This window comes from Populus alba, chromosome 19 (assembly GCF_005239225.2).
Source record: "Populus alba chromosome 19, ASM523922v2, whole genome shotgun sequence".
Classification (NCBI taxonomy): domain Eukaryota; kingdom Viridiplantae; phylum Streptophyta; class Magnoliopsida; order Malpighiales; family Salicaceae; genus Populus; species Populus alba.
In genome coordinates, this window is record NC_133302.1 from 6,661,940 (window position 1) to 6,679,825 (window position 17,886).

Here is a 17,886-nt window from a genome sequence, read left to right on the forward strand (position 1 = left end):
TAAAGGAAATATTAGCTGTAAAGTATGGCATCCAAAAATTCAAGTTTCATTTGGCAGCTTGTCACTTTATAGTGGTCATGGACTGTTCCTCTTTTCCAAAAATGCTACAGTTCAAACGAAAGATGTTTCCTCATCCATAACTTCTGAGAATAGTAGAGTGGTTTTCCAAGTACACCTTCACCGTTGAGCATATAAAAGGAACCAAGAACTTGATCCCATACATGCTTATCAGACCACCTAAATCATAAAAACTACTCCTTCCCCTGATCCTTATGGCTTCCTCTTCCAATCCACCTCTACCTGAATAAGACTTCTCTATAGATGATTTACCCTCTTTTGCTCAAGACATGGTTCTTAACCACACTCTCAACTTGCAGGCCAAAGACAAACTGTTTAGCCTCCAAGACTATCTTTTTCTCAACTATGATATGTCTTCTCTTTGTTTTCAAAGCTTAGGCATCCATCCCAAATACCCTTTCATTCATTTTTTCACCTTTAAACCTTCTGGCTTGTTCCCCAAAGAACTCTACCTTTTCTTATGGTATTTTTGCCACCTATATCATATTGCTATTGAGTTTCCCACTGATTTCTTTCTCTCTTGGTTTCTCCAAACTTCATGGCCGGCAGACTTTTGGTACTACACCCTCAAATTCTTCACTTGGTTCCACAACCCCACACAATGGATCTCTCTTCTCCAATGGGAGAAATCCAAATTCCCCCATCCACAAACTTGCTGGATTGAAGTACATCGCAGCCTACGTTGTAATAAGTCTGTTAAGCAAGCTTTTGCTCATTTGTTCTCTATTTTCACATTCCATAGGCCCTTTAAAGCTTCTACAGACAATCTGATTATGAGTTTTCCACAGGCTGTAATATACAAAACTCATCCATACTCCCTGTATGAAAACCCCTTAGATAACCTCCCAGAACTTAGGACTTTGCAAAAAACAATGTGTCTTAAGAATAACATTATTTCGAATGAAGTATGGCCCAAAGGAACAAATCCTGATAAAGAAATTGACTATGACTTGTATGACCCTCAATATTTTGCTCAATCTTCAATGACTTGCAAATGCAATACAAAAAACAAAAAATTCAGGCAGATAATTCTGGGCATACCAAAGCTTTTGGAACCAAATGAGATGGAAATGCTTGCCGACGATGAGTATGTGTTGGCCCTACAAGTCCAAGCTATTCGTGATCAGGACAACCTATTAGATCAGAATCTCTCTCCAGATCATGAACCTATTGTCGGTTGATATTAGTATTGTACTAGCTTGTCGTTTGTATCATAAGGGTATATTATTAAGTGTGCTCCAGTACTTTCTTACGTAATGCATGATGTAAGCAAAAGCCTCAAAAAATAGTATAAATAGAGGCTGTGTGTAATATTGTAAGGCAGAACCTTAAGAGGGTAGACCTCGAAGGAGAAGCCTCTTCAGTAAAAGAACTTATTTTTCTAATTCTCTATTCTTCAATCCCTTTACATTAAAAAACTAAAAGATTTTGTTATCATTCAATAAGACATGACTTCAATAAGTAGCTGTTGAGTGCCTCTAAGAATGGACGTGTTAGTTTTTTTTTAAATGTAAAAATAATATTAAAAATATGTAGAATATTTTAAGCAATTTAGTTCTAACAATCATGCTAAAAAACATTTAAAAAAATTAATTTAAAAATTATTTTTTAAAAAAACACATTGTTGGATTGGACAAATAATTATGATCTTTGAGGAAAGGGGTTTCTAGGATGCTTATATTTCTAGTTTTAGGTGCTTTTTGTGTCTTGAAAATATATTAAATTAATATATTTTTTAATAATTTTAATGTAATTATATAAAAAATAAAAAATTATTTTATATATTTTTAAATAAAAAAATATTTTAATCTTTACTACAATCTAAACCCGCAACTAGTGATGGAAGAAAATTTTTATCTCATAAATTTTGTTGTTAGAGATCCAAGTTCAGTTAAGAGAGTGATGGCTATAATGATTTTGTTTTTTTAATTCAATTAAAAATTATAATATTTAATATAAAATATTTGTAGTTATTAAATAAAAATAATAATAATAAATTTATAAATAATTTATATTTTTATTGATTTTTTTAACATATTTAAAAATATTAAAAATATAAAAATATTATAAACTTATAAACTTTAAAAATATATATTTTAAAAAGAATGGATTAAAGAAAGAGAGTACTTATTAACCCAACTTATAATATCATTTCCTACTTAAAAGACCCAATATAACATTTAAAAAATAAAACCAAATTCATTGAGAAGGCGAGTGAAGGAACTGAGCGGGAAAATTCAGCAGACCATGAAACCGGTCAATGAATCCGAAAACATGGAGAAGGAAGAAGACAGTGAAGTGAAGTCCTTAGCTGAGTTTCTGATGACCCATCACTCTGAACAGCTTCATTCCATAGTCGTCTCTCCAGACCCTAAGCTTCATTACCCTCTCTACATCGAGTATGCCATCCATTTACATTCAAAGCTCAAACCCTTCTTTGTTTTTCATAAAAAGTTTGGCCCTTGATTTTGTTCTCTGTTTCAGTTTTACAGATTTGCTGAACGAGAATTCTCGACTTGCTCATCTTGTTTTGGCTCAGCCAACTGTGTACTTGCTGCTTTTCGACCGGGCTGCCTTCTGGGCTCATGTATGATTTTCTTTTCCTTTATTATTTTTACCAATTTCATTGAATTCATGTTCTTAGTAGTTATAATGGTAAATTGAGAATTTTGATCTGGGCTGTAGAAAATTGTGATCAAGGGTTTGAAATTTGGGGAGAAAGGGGTTGAGAAGAAGTTCATTCATGTGCGGATTAATGTATGTGGATCTCCACTTGAATGCCCTGGTACGGTTATGGTTTTGTTTCTTGTCAAATTTTTTGTTTTTAATGTTTTTGGATGGGATCATTGATTGGTTTGTTTTGGTTATGGGGTTCGTAGAGACGTTTCCTAGCATTGGGCGTGTGAGAGTGAAGCATCGCGGAATTCTTCTCACTCTTAAGGGGACTTTAATCAGGTCTGGAGCGATTAAGATGTATGAAGGGGAAAGGATGTATCAGTGTCGGAAATGCAAGCATGTGTAGGTTTATTTTTTTGTTTGCTTGCTTATGTTTTTGTCTAAGTTTCCTTCAGCTTAAGTTTATTGGCCTAGTCCATGGCTATGTATAGGTTTTGGAGGGAAAAGGGTAAGGTTTTCTTGTTGATTTAGTTTATTCTTGGGTTTTGTGAAGAACGGGAATTTTCCTACAAGACCATGAGTGACTTGCTTATGTAAATGGATCAGAATCCAAAAATTTATTTAAGGTTGTTTCTCATCTGATTGACATACATTGACAAATGCTGAAATCGTGTAGATTGGTGTGAATTGCTGGAGTCAGCTTATTGTTATTAGGAAAATCACTATGGGTTTATTTAGATAAGAGAAGCTCTTTTAAAGGAGCTCTTGTCAGGTGACTCAGAGAAATCCAGGCTTAACATGGGTTAAGGTCCTGGAGTGGGATTACTTTTAGATGGTTTAACATGTTTTATTGCAAATAACATTTATATGATTTTTTCTTGAGATACATGACCAAGAAATCTCTTACTATAATTGTATTCTAGATCAGAAAATTTTCCTTGATTTTTTTGTTTCAAACAAACATTTCACTGGTGAATCCAATGGGCATACCTTTTAGGTGCTATATCAATTTTAATTTTTTCACCAAATTTGATTTCATTTAGGGGGAAAATGGAATTTGTGTGCCACTTTTTGAGCCAGCATTCTTCTTGTGCAGTTTCCCGGTTCACCCTGAGTTGGAAAGTAGAAACTCCATTACACTACCTTCGTTTTGCCCTTCTCAGGTTTATTGTCTCTATCCTTGATTGTCTCTTATTGATTCTTATCCCAGTGCAATTTTGCAAGGTTTGCGGACAACACATAGAAAGTAGTTTGCAACACCCTTTTGACAGCATATTATTGAGCACAATTATGAAGCTTCATGCTCAGTCTTTTCCTAATTCATGCTGATACCATTGGCATCTGTGGTGTAACTCTTTGGACAGACATCTTTAATCTTTTATTGCATTGCATTAACGTTATGGAATTATAGATTGAAGGATAAGCTTACTCTTTCTGTTGTACCTTTTCAGGGTGAATTTTAGAATTTATTGATATCTTTCAGTACATGATTTACAACAAGGCATTAGTTGGTCTTCTGTGGTAGATGTAGTCTGTTTTGGTGTTATGAACTTTGAGTTCGACCACTAATCAACTGTATCCAATGACAGAGGTCTAAATCATGTGAAGGCACGAGGTTCGACTCTGTTGAGGAATCTGTAATACGCCATGATTACCAGGAAATCAAAATCCAAGAGAGCACACAGGTGTTGGGTGTTGGGGTCATTCCTCGGTCAATTCCTGTTATTCTCATGGATGATCTTGTTGACATTGTAAAAACAGGAGGTACCACTTTCAAGGAAGCCTTGTATTCCAGTTCTTAGGATTTGCTTTCTTGAATTGCTAATATGAACTTGTACCTTAATTAACATGACGTGAAATCAAGCTGGGACTTGTTCTATCTTTATTAACCGTTAAAAAATATGAAAGATTCAATTCTCAATTCTGCTTTGATTTATCCATTCAGATTACTAATGTTTTTTTGGAAAAATGCATTTTGTATTACAAAATGACTATTTTCAATAAGTATGTCTTGGTTGCTTGGAACATTGAGCTTCTAAATCCAATTTTTGTCGTGATTCACAGCATTTATTGTCTATTCCTTGTTAATCTGGAGACGTTATATCTCATTCTGTATTTAACCTGAATTTATTGTAAAACGTAAGCATTGATGATATCTTTTTTTTTAATCTGATTTTTTTTAAAACATTTCTGTGATATTGGTCCATAATAAATACCTTTACCAAACATGACTTTATGATGTATATGTGTATGCTACACGTATGGTTTTTTTTTCCAATTTATCTAAAGTAATATGATCTTTTAAATTCTTTTTTTGTTAAGAAATAACTACGACAAAACTACTTAATAGGTTCATTATATTATTAAGGAATAACATTTGGAAATTTACCTTGGCATTCTTGTTTCAGTATCTGCTTCTTGTCCTTTCATATTAACCCTGTTTTATACATTGTTTTGGAATACCAAAAGGAGTCCCTCATTTCTGTGTGGATGGGGTGTGGTGAATTGGGGCATTATGGATATGTTTTTGTTGCAGATGATATCATTGTTACTGGGATTTTGACTGCAAAATGGTCTCCTGATTTAAAAGATGTTCGATCCAATCTTGATCCTGTATTAATTGCTAATTATGTGAGGTAATGAGATCTTTCTTATGGGTTCTATCTTATTCTGTTTACTAGGTTATTGTGGGCTTGTACCTTTGTTAAGGATTTGGCAGCCAAACTCTATCTATTGATGCATCTACTGCTTCACCCTGTAGATAACTTATTATTTTACACCACTTTCCACAGTCACACCCCTGAAGACTTGCTTCTGAGTGCATGCTTTCTTAGTGTCCATTGTCTTTTGCTTTCCTAAGAGTGCAGTTATTGTTCTTTCGTCCTTTCATTCTCTTAATTCTCTCCACAATATTTTCGGTTCCTGCTGTTTTTTAATTTATTTCTTGACCAAACCTTTTCTTTTAAATTCTTAAATGTGAAAGTGGAATCTATAGCAGTATTGCCCATTTTGAGCACATGTGGAAGTGTTTCTAGAATATATCCCTGCCATAATATTAAATCTGTATCTTTGTCCTTCAAATTTTTTCTCTCTGTTGTTCTCAGGAGAACTAACGAGCTGAAAGCAGATATTGACATCCCCAATGATGTTATAATGAAATTCAAGCAGTTCTGGTCAGATTTCAATGATACTCCTTTGAAAGGTAAAAACTATTCTCAATGTTCTTATCTTTAAGATGTTTACGTAGAGTAGTAGTTCATCTTTATAACCGTTTATGAGAAATACTGAGATAACACTCCTTGGATGTTATCCTTTCTTTTGACTTATTGCATATGATTTTACTGTTAGATTTGGTCCTTTAGCTTATTTTTTCTATTTCAAGTTTTTAAATGAGCTTGGTATCAGGGAGAAATGCCATTCTGCGAGGTCTCTGCCCCCAAATTTTTGGACTCTTCACTGTGAAGCTTGCTGGTATGTTGTCATTTTGTGTCATTCCATTCTATTGTTTTAAAAGATGGAAGTCTGACTGTATTACACTACTTTAACATTTGTGAAACTGATGATTATGTGGATTGAACATAATTATGCAATGATGCATGTTTTCTCATGTGTTAGAATTCTTCATTATTGTTTACTTGGTTGACACATTGACATTCCTTAAATTTAGTTGCATTAACACTTATTGGAGGGGTGCAACATGTTGATGCTTCTGGTTCAAAGATTCGAGGAGAGTCTCATTTGCTTTTGGTTGGTGATCCAGGTGAATTTTCCTCTTTTACTGGTACATGTATATTTATTTTATAACAAGAATTGATTCCTTGAATTCTACTTAAATCGGAAAATTTGCCTTATGCTTCATTTTTTGAGTTAGCTGCATGATTGTTTTTGTTGGAATAAAATTTATTTTATCTATGGGAAGACTGTTGAACTAAGTTCATGCATAGCATATAAGAAGAGTTATGCATTTACCCGGCGGTAAGCAATGGTGGGTTAGGCATTACAGGTGATTGCTGATCGCTTTCCTAATGTGTATCAAAACTGGATGATAGCTCAAATACTCTCATTGTTCACATATATTTCTGAAATTTGCCATGAATTGACATGCATTTTATTGGTTTTAAGCTGCAAGACTAATCTGTGATTTAATGCCTTGCATTGGGAATTTGGGATTCATTTACCCTGCCAACACATCTTAGACTTATGTCAAGACACAATCCCCTGCTGGGAACGTGTGCAAAGAGATCCAGCAATCATGTGCTTTGTTTGCCCATCCATTCATCCTTTCAATGAAAACTAGGAAAGCAGAAAATGCTCGAACAAGATTAAACCAATTTCTCCAATTATGTGAGTGAGATTTTCCACATGGTTCTGTTTAGGTACACCATACATATTATAGAGTGAAGTGAGATCTACCTTTGAGTTCCTGATATAAATGTTTATTGTCTGAGCTGTAAGTGAGATAGTCTGTGCGGTTCTGTTTAGGTACACAATACATATTACAGAGTAAAGTGAGATCTACCTTTGAGTTCCTGATATAAATGCTTTTTATCTGAGCTGTGCGATGTAGTTATTATGATTAACGACTCTTGCATAAATCTGTACTTTGAACTTAAAATTTGACCTTGTCCATAATGATTGTTTGGCTTTAATAGACTACAAGTTTCATTATGCATAAATTAAATTCCTTGATTATTATGATGCCATCTGAAAATAAATAATAATGCTTAGGCAATATGGAATTAATCTCACAGGTACGGGGAAGTCTCAGTTCTTAAAATTTGCTGCAAAGCTGAGCAACCGGTCTGTTATCACTACTGGGTTGGGGAGTACTAGTGCAGGATTAACTGTCACTGCAGTCAAGGATGGAGGTATTTCTATTCCCTGAAGCTAAAAAATTTGGAACTTTGTCCATAGTTGTAACAGTTTCTTCCACTGATTCCCTGTTCTCTATTAATCTGAAATTACCTAAATGGGTTAAATTCTTGAACTCAATTTGGTATTTTACTATTAGCTTCTGAAGCCTTCCAAGGAATCAATGTTGCTGAAAAAATTTCTGCTCATGACAAGTGTGTGCTTGGGATTGTTGTACGAGTGCTTTTCAATTGAAAATACATCAAAATGATTTTTTTTCAAATTTGTTTTTCATTCTTGATATCAGTACATTAAAACCATTCAAAAACATTTAAAAATGCTTTTTTGGGTGAAAAACAATTTGAAAGGCATTTTAAAAAACTGATTGTAACACAAAAAAAATGAAATTTTATGATGGAAATCACGTGGTCAGTTACGATGCGCTTTGTTATATATGCTGTGCAATATCTTTTTCATGTTTTTCTGACATCTTCTAAAGATAAATATTCTTGGATCAAAATTTGGCATTGTAAGAAAATACAATAACAGTTTTTTCCTGTTTGTGCTCTGTTGCTGAATTGATATTTTGGCCATTGCCTGGAATCTTGTATCTTTCGTTTGAGGAACACTGATTGTTATCCATGGAGAATACTAGCATGCCATATAAATGAAATTATGCATTATTTTGAAATCTCGAAGGACTAATCAATGTCTTTGACGTAAATAGGGGAGTGGATGTTGGAAGCTGGAGCCCTTGTTCTGGCAGATGGAGGGCTTTGTTGCATTGATGAATTTGACAGGTAATCTCAGCATGAAACCACTCTTTATTAGAACTTGTAATTTTGTATTCAATACAGATCACCAAAGATTTGATTTGCAGAACTGATCACCAATAACAGAATAGTTTTCCACCGATTATGATTATGAATGCTTGATATTGAGCTAAACCAACTTCTGTTGGCAGCATGAGGGAGCATGACAGGGCAACGATACATGAAGCAATGGAGCAACAGACTATAAGTGTTGCTAAGGTTGCTCCTCTGTTTTTTTTTTTTTATATATATTTACTTTGATGTCTAAATATGATTGCAGAATGTAATATAGTGTTTTCTCATTTGTCTTTGTCACAAGTATTCATTTGTTCTTGAAATATCATCTTTTATAGAAACCATCCCATAGGTCTTCAAACAAGAGATTGTTATTTGATATTTACGTTCAATATGCCCCAACAATTAAGATATCCTCCTTTTCAAGCCCCATTGTGTAGCCCAAAATCTGTTAGCCTCGCAATAATTCTCTTTCACACAGCATATAGAATATGCATTGACTAAAACTTATGAAAATAATGTAGCAATTACTATGTTAACTTCTAATGCTCTGTAGAATTCTGCCTTGATTGAGTGATGGAAAATGAAGAAAAATGATATGGGAATTAACATTTGATTGCTTAAGATGGAGGCTTGTTTGAGATTCTTAGAAGTATCAATATCTACCATTTAGCTGGGTTTTTTTAAAAAGAAACAGGGGAGAAGCTTTAACCCAAGACTTCTTAAACGAGAGGGATATGGGTGGCAATTGAGCCACATGCTCATTGGTTATTTAAATAAAGTCTGTTTTACAAATAATATGGTTATATCTCCTATCTAGTGGGTTTTACTGTTGTTTAGTTTCCCTATAGGATTTGGCTTACATATTTCTATATGCATTATGTCCATGAATAGCACCCTAGTTAAACATTAGAAAGAAACTCTTGTTCAATCAGTACAGTTTTCGGTTTCACCTAAACAAGGAACTGTAGGAAGTTTCTCAGGCTCCTCTTACTCCATGATCAATTGATAATCTAGAAGATTGATAAATGAGTTTTCAGAGATTTGGTTCTCATGAGTTTTGGAGGTTGTTTCCTTAATGTTCATAAACTGGTTCTGCATCATTGAGGGTGGAAGAAATACAGATCATATTGATGACAGAAAATACATGTTGTATCATCACTTCATGTGTCATAGATGTTATCACGCATCAAATTTTCATACATGTATCCATGACCCCTATGGCTATACTACTGTATGCTTTATATGCTTTCAGTATTCTGTTTGAGATTCTCTGAAATTTCTTTTGATCATTTTTTATTAATTGTTCTTGTCTATTGACTGCTTGGTCTAAAGCTTGAATCCAATTTTGTATTTGTTCTTTTTTTTTTTTTCCAGGCTGGTCTTGTTACTACTTTAAGTACGAGGACAATTGTCTTTGGTGCAACAAATCCCAAAGGACAGTATGACCCTGATCAATGTATCACTTCCATCAACTCAATTAATCAAACCAAATTGTGTCAACAAGAAAAAAGAAGAATATATTAACCAATTGGTTGTCACTGGCCGTTTAAGTTTGTTTACCCACCTATGTGATTTGGAGGCTGAAATCACTCTTATCACCTCTATTGTTGGACATTGTTTGAAACGTAAATTGTACTTCCCGCCACACACACACACACACACACACAAGTGATAGTATTGCTTTGTCCTTTACTTGATCTAGCTCTCTCTGTCAACACCGCACTCTCGGGACCATTATTGAGCAGATTTGACATTGTTTTGGTCCTCTTGGATACGAAGAATCCTGAATGGGATGCTGTTGTATCGTCTCACATTCTCAATGAGGTGATAAGAAATCAAATATGGGTTCAATGTTATGTCATAAAGCAATTGACTCATTTAAAGCCTCACTGTTTTCTGAAACTTATTTGTAGGGTGAGTCAAACAAAGGAGATCATGATGAAGATTTGGGTAATATCTGGACATTTTCTATGCTTCGCAGGTAAAATACTCTTTTGGTTCAATAGTAAATGGAGAGAGAGTAGAGCATAGTGGTCATAATTGACTGTCTGGTGACTGGGGACTCAGGTCAACAAGACAACTTTTCTAGGGAATCATTTAACTCCCATGCTTGGAGGGTAACGTTGCACCTCTCCTCCCTGTTTTGGAGTGAAATGTTATCATTCATGATTTTCCTATTTCTTTTGTATTCTAAATTAGTTAAATGGGGGATTTGATGTTACTCTGGTAACATTTTGGCCCCGCCAACTTAAAGAGGGAATTCTGGCGTAACTGTCTTTGAGACACACACACATGCATGCATGCATGCATGCGCACACATTTGTGTTTCAATTAAGCACATTATGCTGCATAACCTGTTCCTGTTTCAGAAAGGCAAGTGCTCAGCTTCTTCAAAACATATTTGCAGGTATATTCATTTTGTTAAGGGGTACTTCAGGCCTGTGCTTACCAAGGAAGCTGAAAAGGTTATTTCAAGTTATTATCAACTCCAACGAAGATCTGCAACTCACAATGCAGGTTCCTCAGTAAATTACTCTTTCAAGCCTATTATTATTGTTGCTTTTTTATTTTTCCTTTTATTGTATCGTACTATTTCTAATTTGTAGCAAGGACTACCGTGCGCATGCTGGAAAGTTTGATACGCCTAGCTCAAGGTATTTCAATATTTATGTTGATTATTTGTCCATTAAATTATCAGAATTTGACTTCTCAATGTTGCAGCACATGCAAGACTTATGTTCAGAAATGAGGTCACTCGGATAGATGCCATTATGGCAATTTTATGTATCGAATCATCTATGACTACATCAGCCATTGTTGACAGTGTTGGGAATTCCCTGCACTCAAATTTCACAGAAAATCCTGATGAAGAATGTATCCTTGTTGGCAATCTGGGCATGCTTAACTGGACATACACGCTTGCAAAAACTGTGATTGGCTGGTATCTATCACAGCATTTATTTGTGCACGCTAAATATTATTACTGAGTGAAAGATGTTTGGTTTTCCCAGCATGATGATGCATGAATTTGTTCTCTAGTTAATTATTCTCACTACACTTTCTCTTTTATGACAAATTAGTTCCCTCTTTGACAGCATTCAACTATTTTGCTAGAATTTTAGACACTTCTTTGTAGAGGCCTATCAAAGAGTAGGTGGAGATCCTATAGAAAGTTTCTCAGTAAAATTTCTTGGTACATGAGCTTGGCACTTGAGCCAATTTTTGTCCAATACCAAGCTTCTATAGTCCTTTCTCTTGTTTAAAGTAGTAAAGAATTTCTCTCTTTCTGTTGTTTAAATGACATAAAGATTACTGTATGTTTATTTTACAGATCATGATGCATATTCATGTTGATCAATCCATAGTTATCTTAACTCTTAAATGCATGGTATTGAATCTTAACTACACCTAATACCTAGATGCCAAGCAGGAGGGACTAATACTTGAAAAGTTGAGATCGTTTGATGAGTATTCTGATGTTAACATCATAGAAGGATTGTCTAGATGACAATACAGAAATCAAAAGCATCTTCACCAGCAGTATGATTTCATTCCCACCTGCTTTTCATAATCAAGCTTTTATCCTAAGGTGACTGCCATTTTGTTTTGTAGCTTTTTCCGTGACTGTATTACTGCTTGACATGCATTTCATTGAAATGTTAATTATTGTATAGAGTTTGGCAATGGTCAGATTAAGTAGACGTGGAATTGCTTTTCATGCTTATTTAGCAGAAGTTATAATTTGAGTGCGTAGTAGAGCATGGAAAATCATATTTGAATTCACAGGAGGGGTTTAAACTGATTTCATTCCATTTTTTCTAGGAAGACAAAAAAGTGGGACGCAGCACGTGGAATTTCAAGGACCTCAAGTGATTTTCAGAGAAAACTGCATTTTGATTGAGGGAAACTATGTGTGGGAGAAGTAGAAGCTGGGAGGAAAGAAAATGAAGGAGAGGAAAATATAAAATCAATGCATTTTCTCTTTATTGGAACAACCATGAGGGAAAACAGAGGGAGAAGATTTTGCCCCATAGGTTCACATTTACCATTGTTTAATTTCCAAGTGAGAGGAAACCTAGTAAAATTTCTAGTGTCATTGATAAATTACAACTTTGTAGTTTAAATTAATGATTGTGTTAGTCTATATTTTGTCAATTGTTTAGAAAACCACATGCAAACATAGCTTGCTTTGAATGAGAGATGTCTAACCATATGATATAGTATCTTAATATCATTTGATGGAGCAGTTTTCCTTGTTATTCATCTGATTGATTGATGATTTTGGATGAAGGTTTCCTTGTTTGTTGTTGTGTTAACTTCTAGTCAAATCCTGAAGCTTTGTGTGATCTTTTATTGAATGTTATTGCCAGGTTGAGGAGCCACAAGTTGTTAATACCTTCAACAAATTAAGATCAATCAGAGAACAAGATTTGGTGACAAGATTGTACTCCATCCAATATCTTTCTTGGAATATCTTCCAGTAAATGTCTGATTTATATGTATAGATTAATATACCAAGACCTAGCAAAAAATTATGATTGTGATCAAAATAACAAGACGGCGTACTAGGAGTACACTAAATAAAGGTATGATTTACTGACCATAAATTTCACCATGTTTCTTGTTTATTTCTCAAGAAATTTGTTCATTACTATAGAATTCGAAACCATGGTTTTGAAGGTTAGATGTAGCTTTTTCTGCTCTTAAGTGCTGTAATCCAAAGTATATTTTTGTAAATGTTGGTGAATATAATAGAAGCCTAAAATTGCGTGGACCCAAAAGAATACGTTGTCAGGTTCAGGTTTGTAAAAACGTTTAACCTGAGATGCTAGGTTAATGAAACCATGAACATAAACGACGATGATTGGACCCCAGAGAATGAAACAGTTGTGCTTCGAGGAATTTTCTTCTTTTTATTTTCCTGCGTTTTTCTCTTTCCTCAGTTGTGGTTTGAGTCTAAAAGAGAAGGCTTTAGCAGGTTTGGTGCTTGTCAGGCCATGAGTTTGTGCAAAATTTTGCGTGTTCTTTATTCACTAGGGCTGTTGTGTCTAATTCGATTTCACAAAAACCTTGGTAAAGAGAAATTGTGATTTGTCGTTCGATTCACTAGGGCTGTTGTGTCTATGGCACTGTTCAATTGCAGTTTCCAGATACCAATTTGTAGTACAAGAGGAAATATAGTGGTTTAAGATTTTTCCCAGCCCAGTGACTAAGTTGCATTGTAAAAAGCAGAATGTGAATTATAATTTGTGTTCTACATGTTTAAATGTAGAAGAAGAAGAAAAACAAGGCGAGGATGAATATGGTTACGTGGCATGGAGGTGGCTGGTTTGTGGTCATGTTGGGAGGGCCGACATGAGGTTGGCGGCGGCACTGGTAGTGATGACACGACGGAGGAAGAGAAGAATAAGGTTGGCAGATGAAGAAAACACTAGGAGGCTGATTTTTTACGTACTTTGCACTTCAATTTCTTGTCATTCAATACAGCGGTGGTAGGTTTGTCAGGATGACCTCGGGATGCACTTCAATTTCATTATCTTCAAAAAATTATGCTGCTAGGGATGCTCGGGATGACCTCTTTAGGGCAGTGCTGCAGCGGTTGTAGGGGCAATTAACCTACAAGAATTATGCTGGAGTGTGGTACAATGTCAAGTCATTATAATGATGTATGGTTTGTCAGGTTTGGTCGAGAGATGAAGCATTAAATGCTCTTAAAAAAATTGGGGGATGATAAACAATTTTTTTTTGGTTAAAACGACACTATTTTGGTTAAAACATGCCATTTCATTTAAATAAAACAACATTGTTTTGGCTTTTTAGGTTTTAATTAGGGATTTGACTAAAATTTAATTTAGTTCTTTGATTTTTGATTTTTTTTAATTACATCTCTAATTAACCTCGAACTTTGAATTATATATAATTTTATCCCCGTCAAACTTCAATGTCGACTTTGAATTTCAGAGCCTTTTTCATTGTGGTACATGGTTTTGGATTTATACAAATTGACCCTTAATTGACCATTAAACATTTAATTTTTTTAATTTCACCCTTCTCTTCAATAGAATTAAGTTTCTGAACTTTAATGTTATTTTTAAAAACATCATTGATTGTGAATTTCTTCAATTTAATCTCTAATTGATCTAAAACTTTGATTTTCTTGTAAATTTATCCTTGATTTCAATCAATTTTGTAAAAACTAAGTTTTGTCCTCTAAAATTCTAATCTTCTAGATTAAACTCAAATTGGGCTTTAAAACTTAATTTTCACTAATTAAGTCTTTAATAAAATTAATTTGACCTATTTAAAAGTATGATTAAGTCCTTGCATCTAATTAAATCTTTTAATTTGACCTAAATTAATTTTTAAACATAATTAAACTTTTAATTTAGTCAATGATTAAATCAAATTGGTTTATTAAAAATCTAATTATATCCATGGATAAACTTTTTTTTTATGTGGATTCATCCAATAATTGATTAAATCTTAGTTTTTACGGTCTTGGGTACAATGAGGTATAATTAAGCTCTCAATTTTATCCAAAACTCCATTATGACGTGTATACATATATATATATATATATATATATAATTGACAATGTTGTATGATTAATCAACATTGAATACTTTATTGATCGGAATAAACATTAGCTTTTTTAATTAGAGGCATGATTTAGATAAAAAAAAAAAAGAAGAAGCAAACGCAGACATATATTTTGACTCTCACATATATCTTTGAACTAATTTATATGTCAATCGAGACATATTAATTATTAAACAATCTTATCGTATAAAGTGTCACACAATTATAAAATAGTTCCTCGTAACTAAATTTTCATAGAAATTAATTTTAATTTTTCTTTTCTTTTATTTATATGTGGTACTTTTTTTAATTGATAGACTCCAACCACTGAATAACTAGACGAATTTATAGGAACTTTTTTTTTTTCCCTATACCATCATTTGAAATTAAATATTTATAGTTAAAGATGAAATACACTCCCTTAAGATCGTCACCAAGGTAATGGTGTTGCTTCGATATTAGTTTCCAAGCTTACAGCATAGGGTAAATCTCCTGATGAGGGAACGCTTGAACAACCACTATAAAGTGAGAATTAAATCATTTTTTGTTCAATTTTCTCCAAGACATGTTAATATGATTAACAAAGATCATAGATATGATTACTTCAGTTAAACAAACCTACAAATCATATTTGTTAATCCTTATTTATGTGTGTAACACGAGAAGAAACAAATGATAAAAAAGTGCAGAAGACACAAGGATTGGAAAGAAAAAACTTTAACAAGAAAAGCACATTCTTACCGTAAGGAGTTAAAAAGAAAAGCAATCATAATAAAAGAAAATTCGTGTCATAATATTCGAAGCAGCAGAGATTGGTCTCATGACTAGCTGACATGGTGAATATGCTTATTATCAATTTGTTTTTCATTTAAAATATCCGTTCGCTCTTTTTACATATTCTTGGGAAGGATATTTAATTTAATTTATAACTAAGCTATTACGTATAATAATTGCTGCTGTTAATTTTGATGGAAAAAAATCTAACGAATTGCTGTATATTAAAAAAATATAAATAAACTCATATTTTATATAAAAAAGAAATTACGTTATCAACCAAATTTTATTGACCAATATGGACATGGTGTTCATGAAGCACCTTTGTTGGTCCACTTGTCTAAGAACTTTCTTTTTCGGTTAGAATCATTCATCTTGTCCTATCAATGGATCAAGGCGGCAAGATGAATGAATCATTCATCTTGTCTAAGAACTTTCCTTTTCTTGCCTTTTTTTCTTTTCCATGAGTGAATTTTCTTATGTTTGTATTGTTGAACAAGTTTTGCTTGGATTTTCGTGTGGAGTGAGGATTTGGAGTTAGTTGTATATTTTGTGGTATCATAAATATGTACATTAACAACATTATATGTTGATTCTAGTAGGATGAACCAAGCCTAAAATTCATACATAAACTCGACCTTTTCTTCTTTACCAAAGTGATATGGGGAATTGAATTTCTTTATTATTTTGATCATAATTTATTTTGGGTTATTCCCTCCAAATCTACTCTTTTTTTCTTTTCAAAATAAAAATAAAATAATAAAATAATAACAACAAGGGGGGTACTGGTGTTATGGAGGAATCAAGGCGGCAATTTTGGATGAATTGAGAGTCTAATTGTACCAAACATCGAAAAGACAATGCAGATTCAATGTTAAATTAAATTATTATTGAACAAATTTGCATAAAAATTAAACCTAGAGACATAATTAGATTTTTAATAGGCCAAATTGATTTAATCATGGATCAAATTAAAATTTTAATTATATTTAAGAATTTATTTGGGTCCAGTTAAAGAATTTAATTAAGTGCAAGGATTTAATTATACTTTAAATGAGTTAAATTAATGTTATTAGAAATTTAATTGGTGAAATATTAAGTTTGGAATCCTAATTTGAGCTTAATTGAGAAGATGAAATTTTAGAGGACCCGCTTAATTGTTAAAAGTCAATTGGTTCAAATCAAATGTGAAATTAGAAGAAAATCAAAAGTTTAGGGCAATTTGAGATAAAATTAAAGAAAATCATAGTTAAGGGCTTTTTTGTAAAGGTGTTGAACTATAGATGCCCAATTAATTGAAATCAGGGGCGAAATTAAAAAAAATTAAATGTTTAATTGTCAGTTGAGGGTCAATTTACATAAATTCAAAATCATGAATCAAAAGAAAAAAGGCATTGATATATAGGAGTGATGTTGAAGTTAGTTAGGGGCAATATTGCACAAAATTAAAAGTTTAAAGCCAATCAGGGGTGTAATTAAATAAAATTTAAAATTGAAGGACTAAATTGAACTTTAGCAAAACCAGGCTGTTTTGGTTATCGTTCATCATCTTCTTTTTTTTATCTGAAAAATCTATTCAAGCAATTACTTTTCAAGAGCATTTAATACTTCTTTTCCCAACTAAACCGGTCAAATCATATATCAACATGATGACTAGACATTTTTAAAAACATAATGTATTTTTTTTAAAAAAATAACACAAACATATATAGATATGTGCATGTGTATGTTTGTATATTTTGACTGTCACTTATATCTTTGAACTAATATATATGTCAATTATGACATATTATTACAAAATCTTTGTGTGTAAATTGTCACACAATTAATATATATATATATATATAGAACACGGTAATAACTATAGGAATTATAATATTAGAATAATCCTCTACATATAATGAATATGGTGTTGCTTAAATATCGTGATGAGAGAATGCTTGAACAACCACTATACAAATCATCTAAGTAAAATGAGACATTATTACAAAATCTTATCGTGTAAAGTGTCATAATAAAATAGTATAAATCTTATCGTGTAAAGTGTCACACAATTATAAATTTAAAATAAAATATTTCTTTGTAACTAAATTTTCATAATTTTTTTTTGTTTTCATTTTATTTATACATGGTACTTTTTTTTAATTGAGATTCATAT

The 17,886-nt window shown here is 32.8% G+C and overlaps 1 protein-coding gene across 6 annotated transcripts in view; it reads left to right on the plus strand.

Moving 5' to 3' along the window:
• Positions 1 to 2,257: 2,257 nt before the first annotated feature.
• The window catches only part of LOC118050593 (probable DNA helicase MCM9), a 38,794-nt gene continuing 23,165 nt past the window's right edge, over positions 2,258 to 17,886 (plus strand). The window contains exons 1-23 of one of the 6 annotated variants that reach the window (XM_073406486.1): positions 2,258 to 2,477; positions 2,563 to 2,665; positions 2,764 to 2,863; positions 2,958 to 3,096; positions 3,791 to 3,857; positions 4,284 to 4,458; positions 5,231 to 5,330; positions 5,799 to 5,896; positions 6,100 to 6,165; positions 6,362 to 6,454; positions 7,446 to 7,562; positions 8,273 to 8,345; positions 8,510 to 8,576; positions 9,750 to 9,831; positions 10,078 to 10,199; positions 10,289 to 10,356; positions 10,783 to 10,892; positions 10,982 to 11,029; positions 11,097 to 11,249; positions 11,795 to 11,964; positions 12,202 to 12,438; positions 12,746 to 12,961; positions 13,648 to 14,137. In XM_073406486.1, the coding sequence (XP_073262587.1) occupies positions 2,326 to 2,477; positions 2,563 to 2,665; positions 2,764 to 2,863; positions 2,958 to 3,096; positions 3,791 to 3,857; positions 4,284 to 4,458; positions 5,231 to 5,330; positions 5,799 to 5,896; positions 6,100 to 6,165; positions 6,362 to 6,454; positions 7,446 to 7,562; positions 8,273 to 8,345; positions 8,510 to 8,576; positions 9,750 to 9,831; positions 10,078 to 10,199; positions 10,289 to 10,356; positions 10,783 to 10,892; positions 10,982 to 11,029; positions 11,097 to 11,249; positions 11,795 to 11,883 (2,022 nt within the window). In that variant the 5' untranslated portion in view covers positions 2,258 to 2,325 and the 3' untranslated portion in view covers positions 11,884 to 11,964; positions 12,202 to 12,438; positions 12,746 to 12,961; positions 13,648 to 14,137. Of the gene's footprint in view, positions 2,478 to 2,562; positions 2,666 to 2,763; positions 2,864 to 2,957; positions 3,097 to 3,790; positions 3,858 to 4,283; positions 4,459 to 5,230; positions 5,331 to 5,798; positions 5,897 to 6,099; positions 6,166 to 6,361; positions 6,455 to 7,445; positions 7,563 to 8,272; positions 8,346 to 8,509; positions 8,577 to 9,749; positions 9,832 to 10,077; positions 10,200 to 10,288; positions 10,357 to 10,782; positions 10,893 to 10,981; positions 11,030 to 11,096; positions 11,772 to 11,794; positions 11,965 to 12,197; positions 12,439 to 12,745; positions 12,962 to 13,647; positions 14,138 to 17,886 lie in introns of those variants that run through there. The other 5 variants (XM_073406484.1, XM_035060975.2, XM_073406485.1 and 2 more) reach the window with 5 other exon arrangements.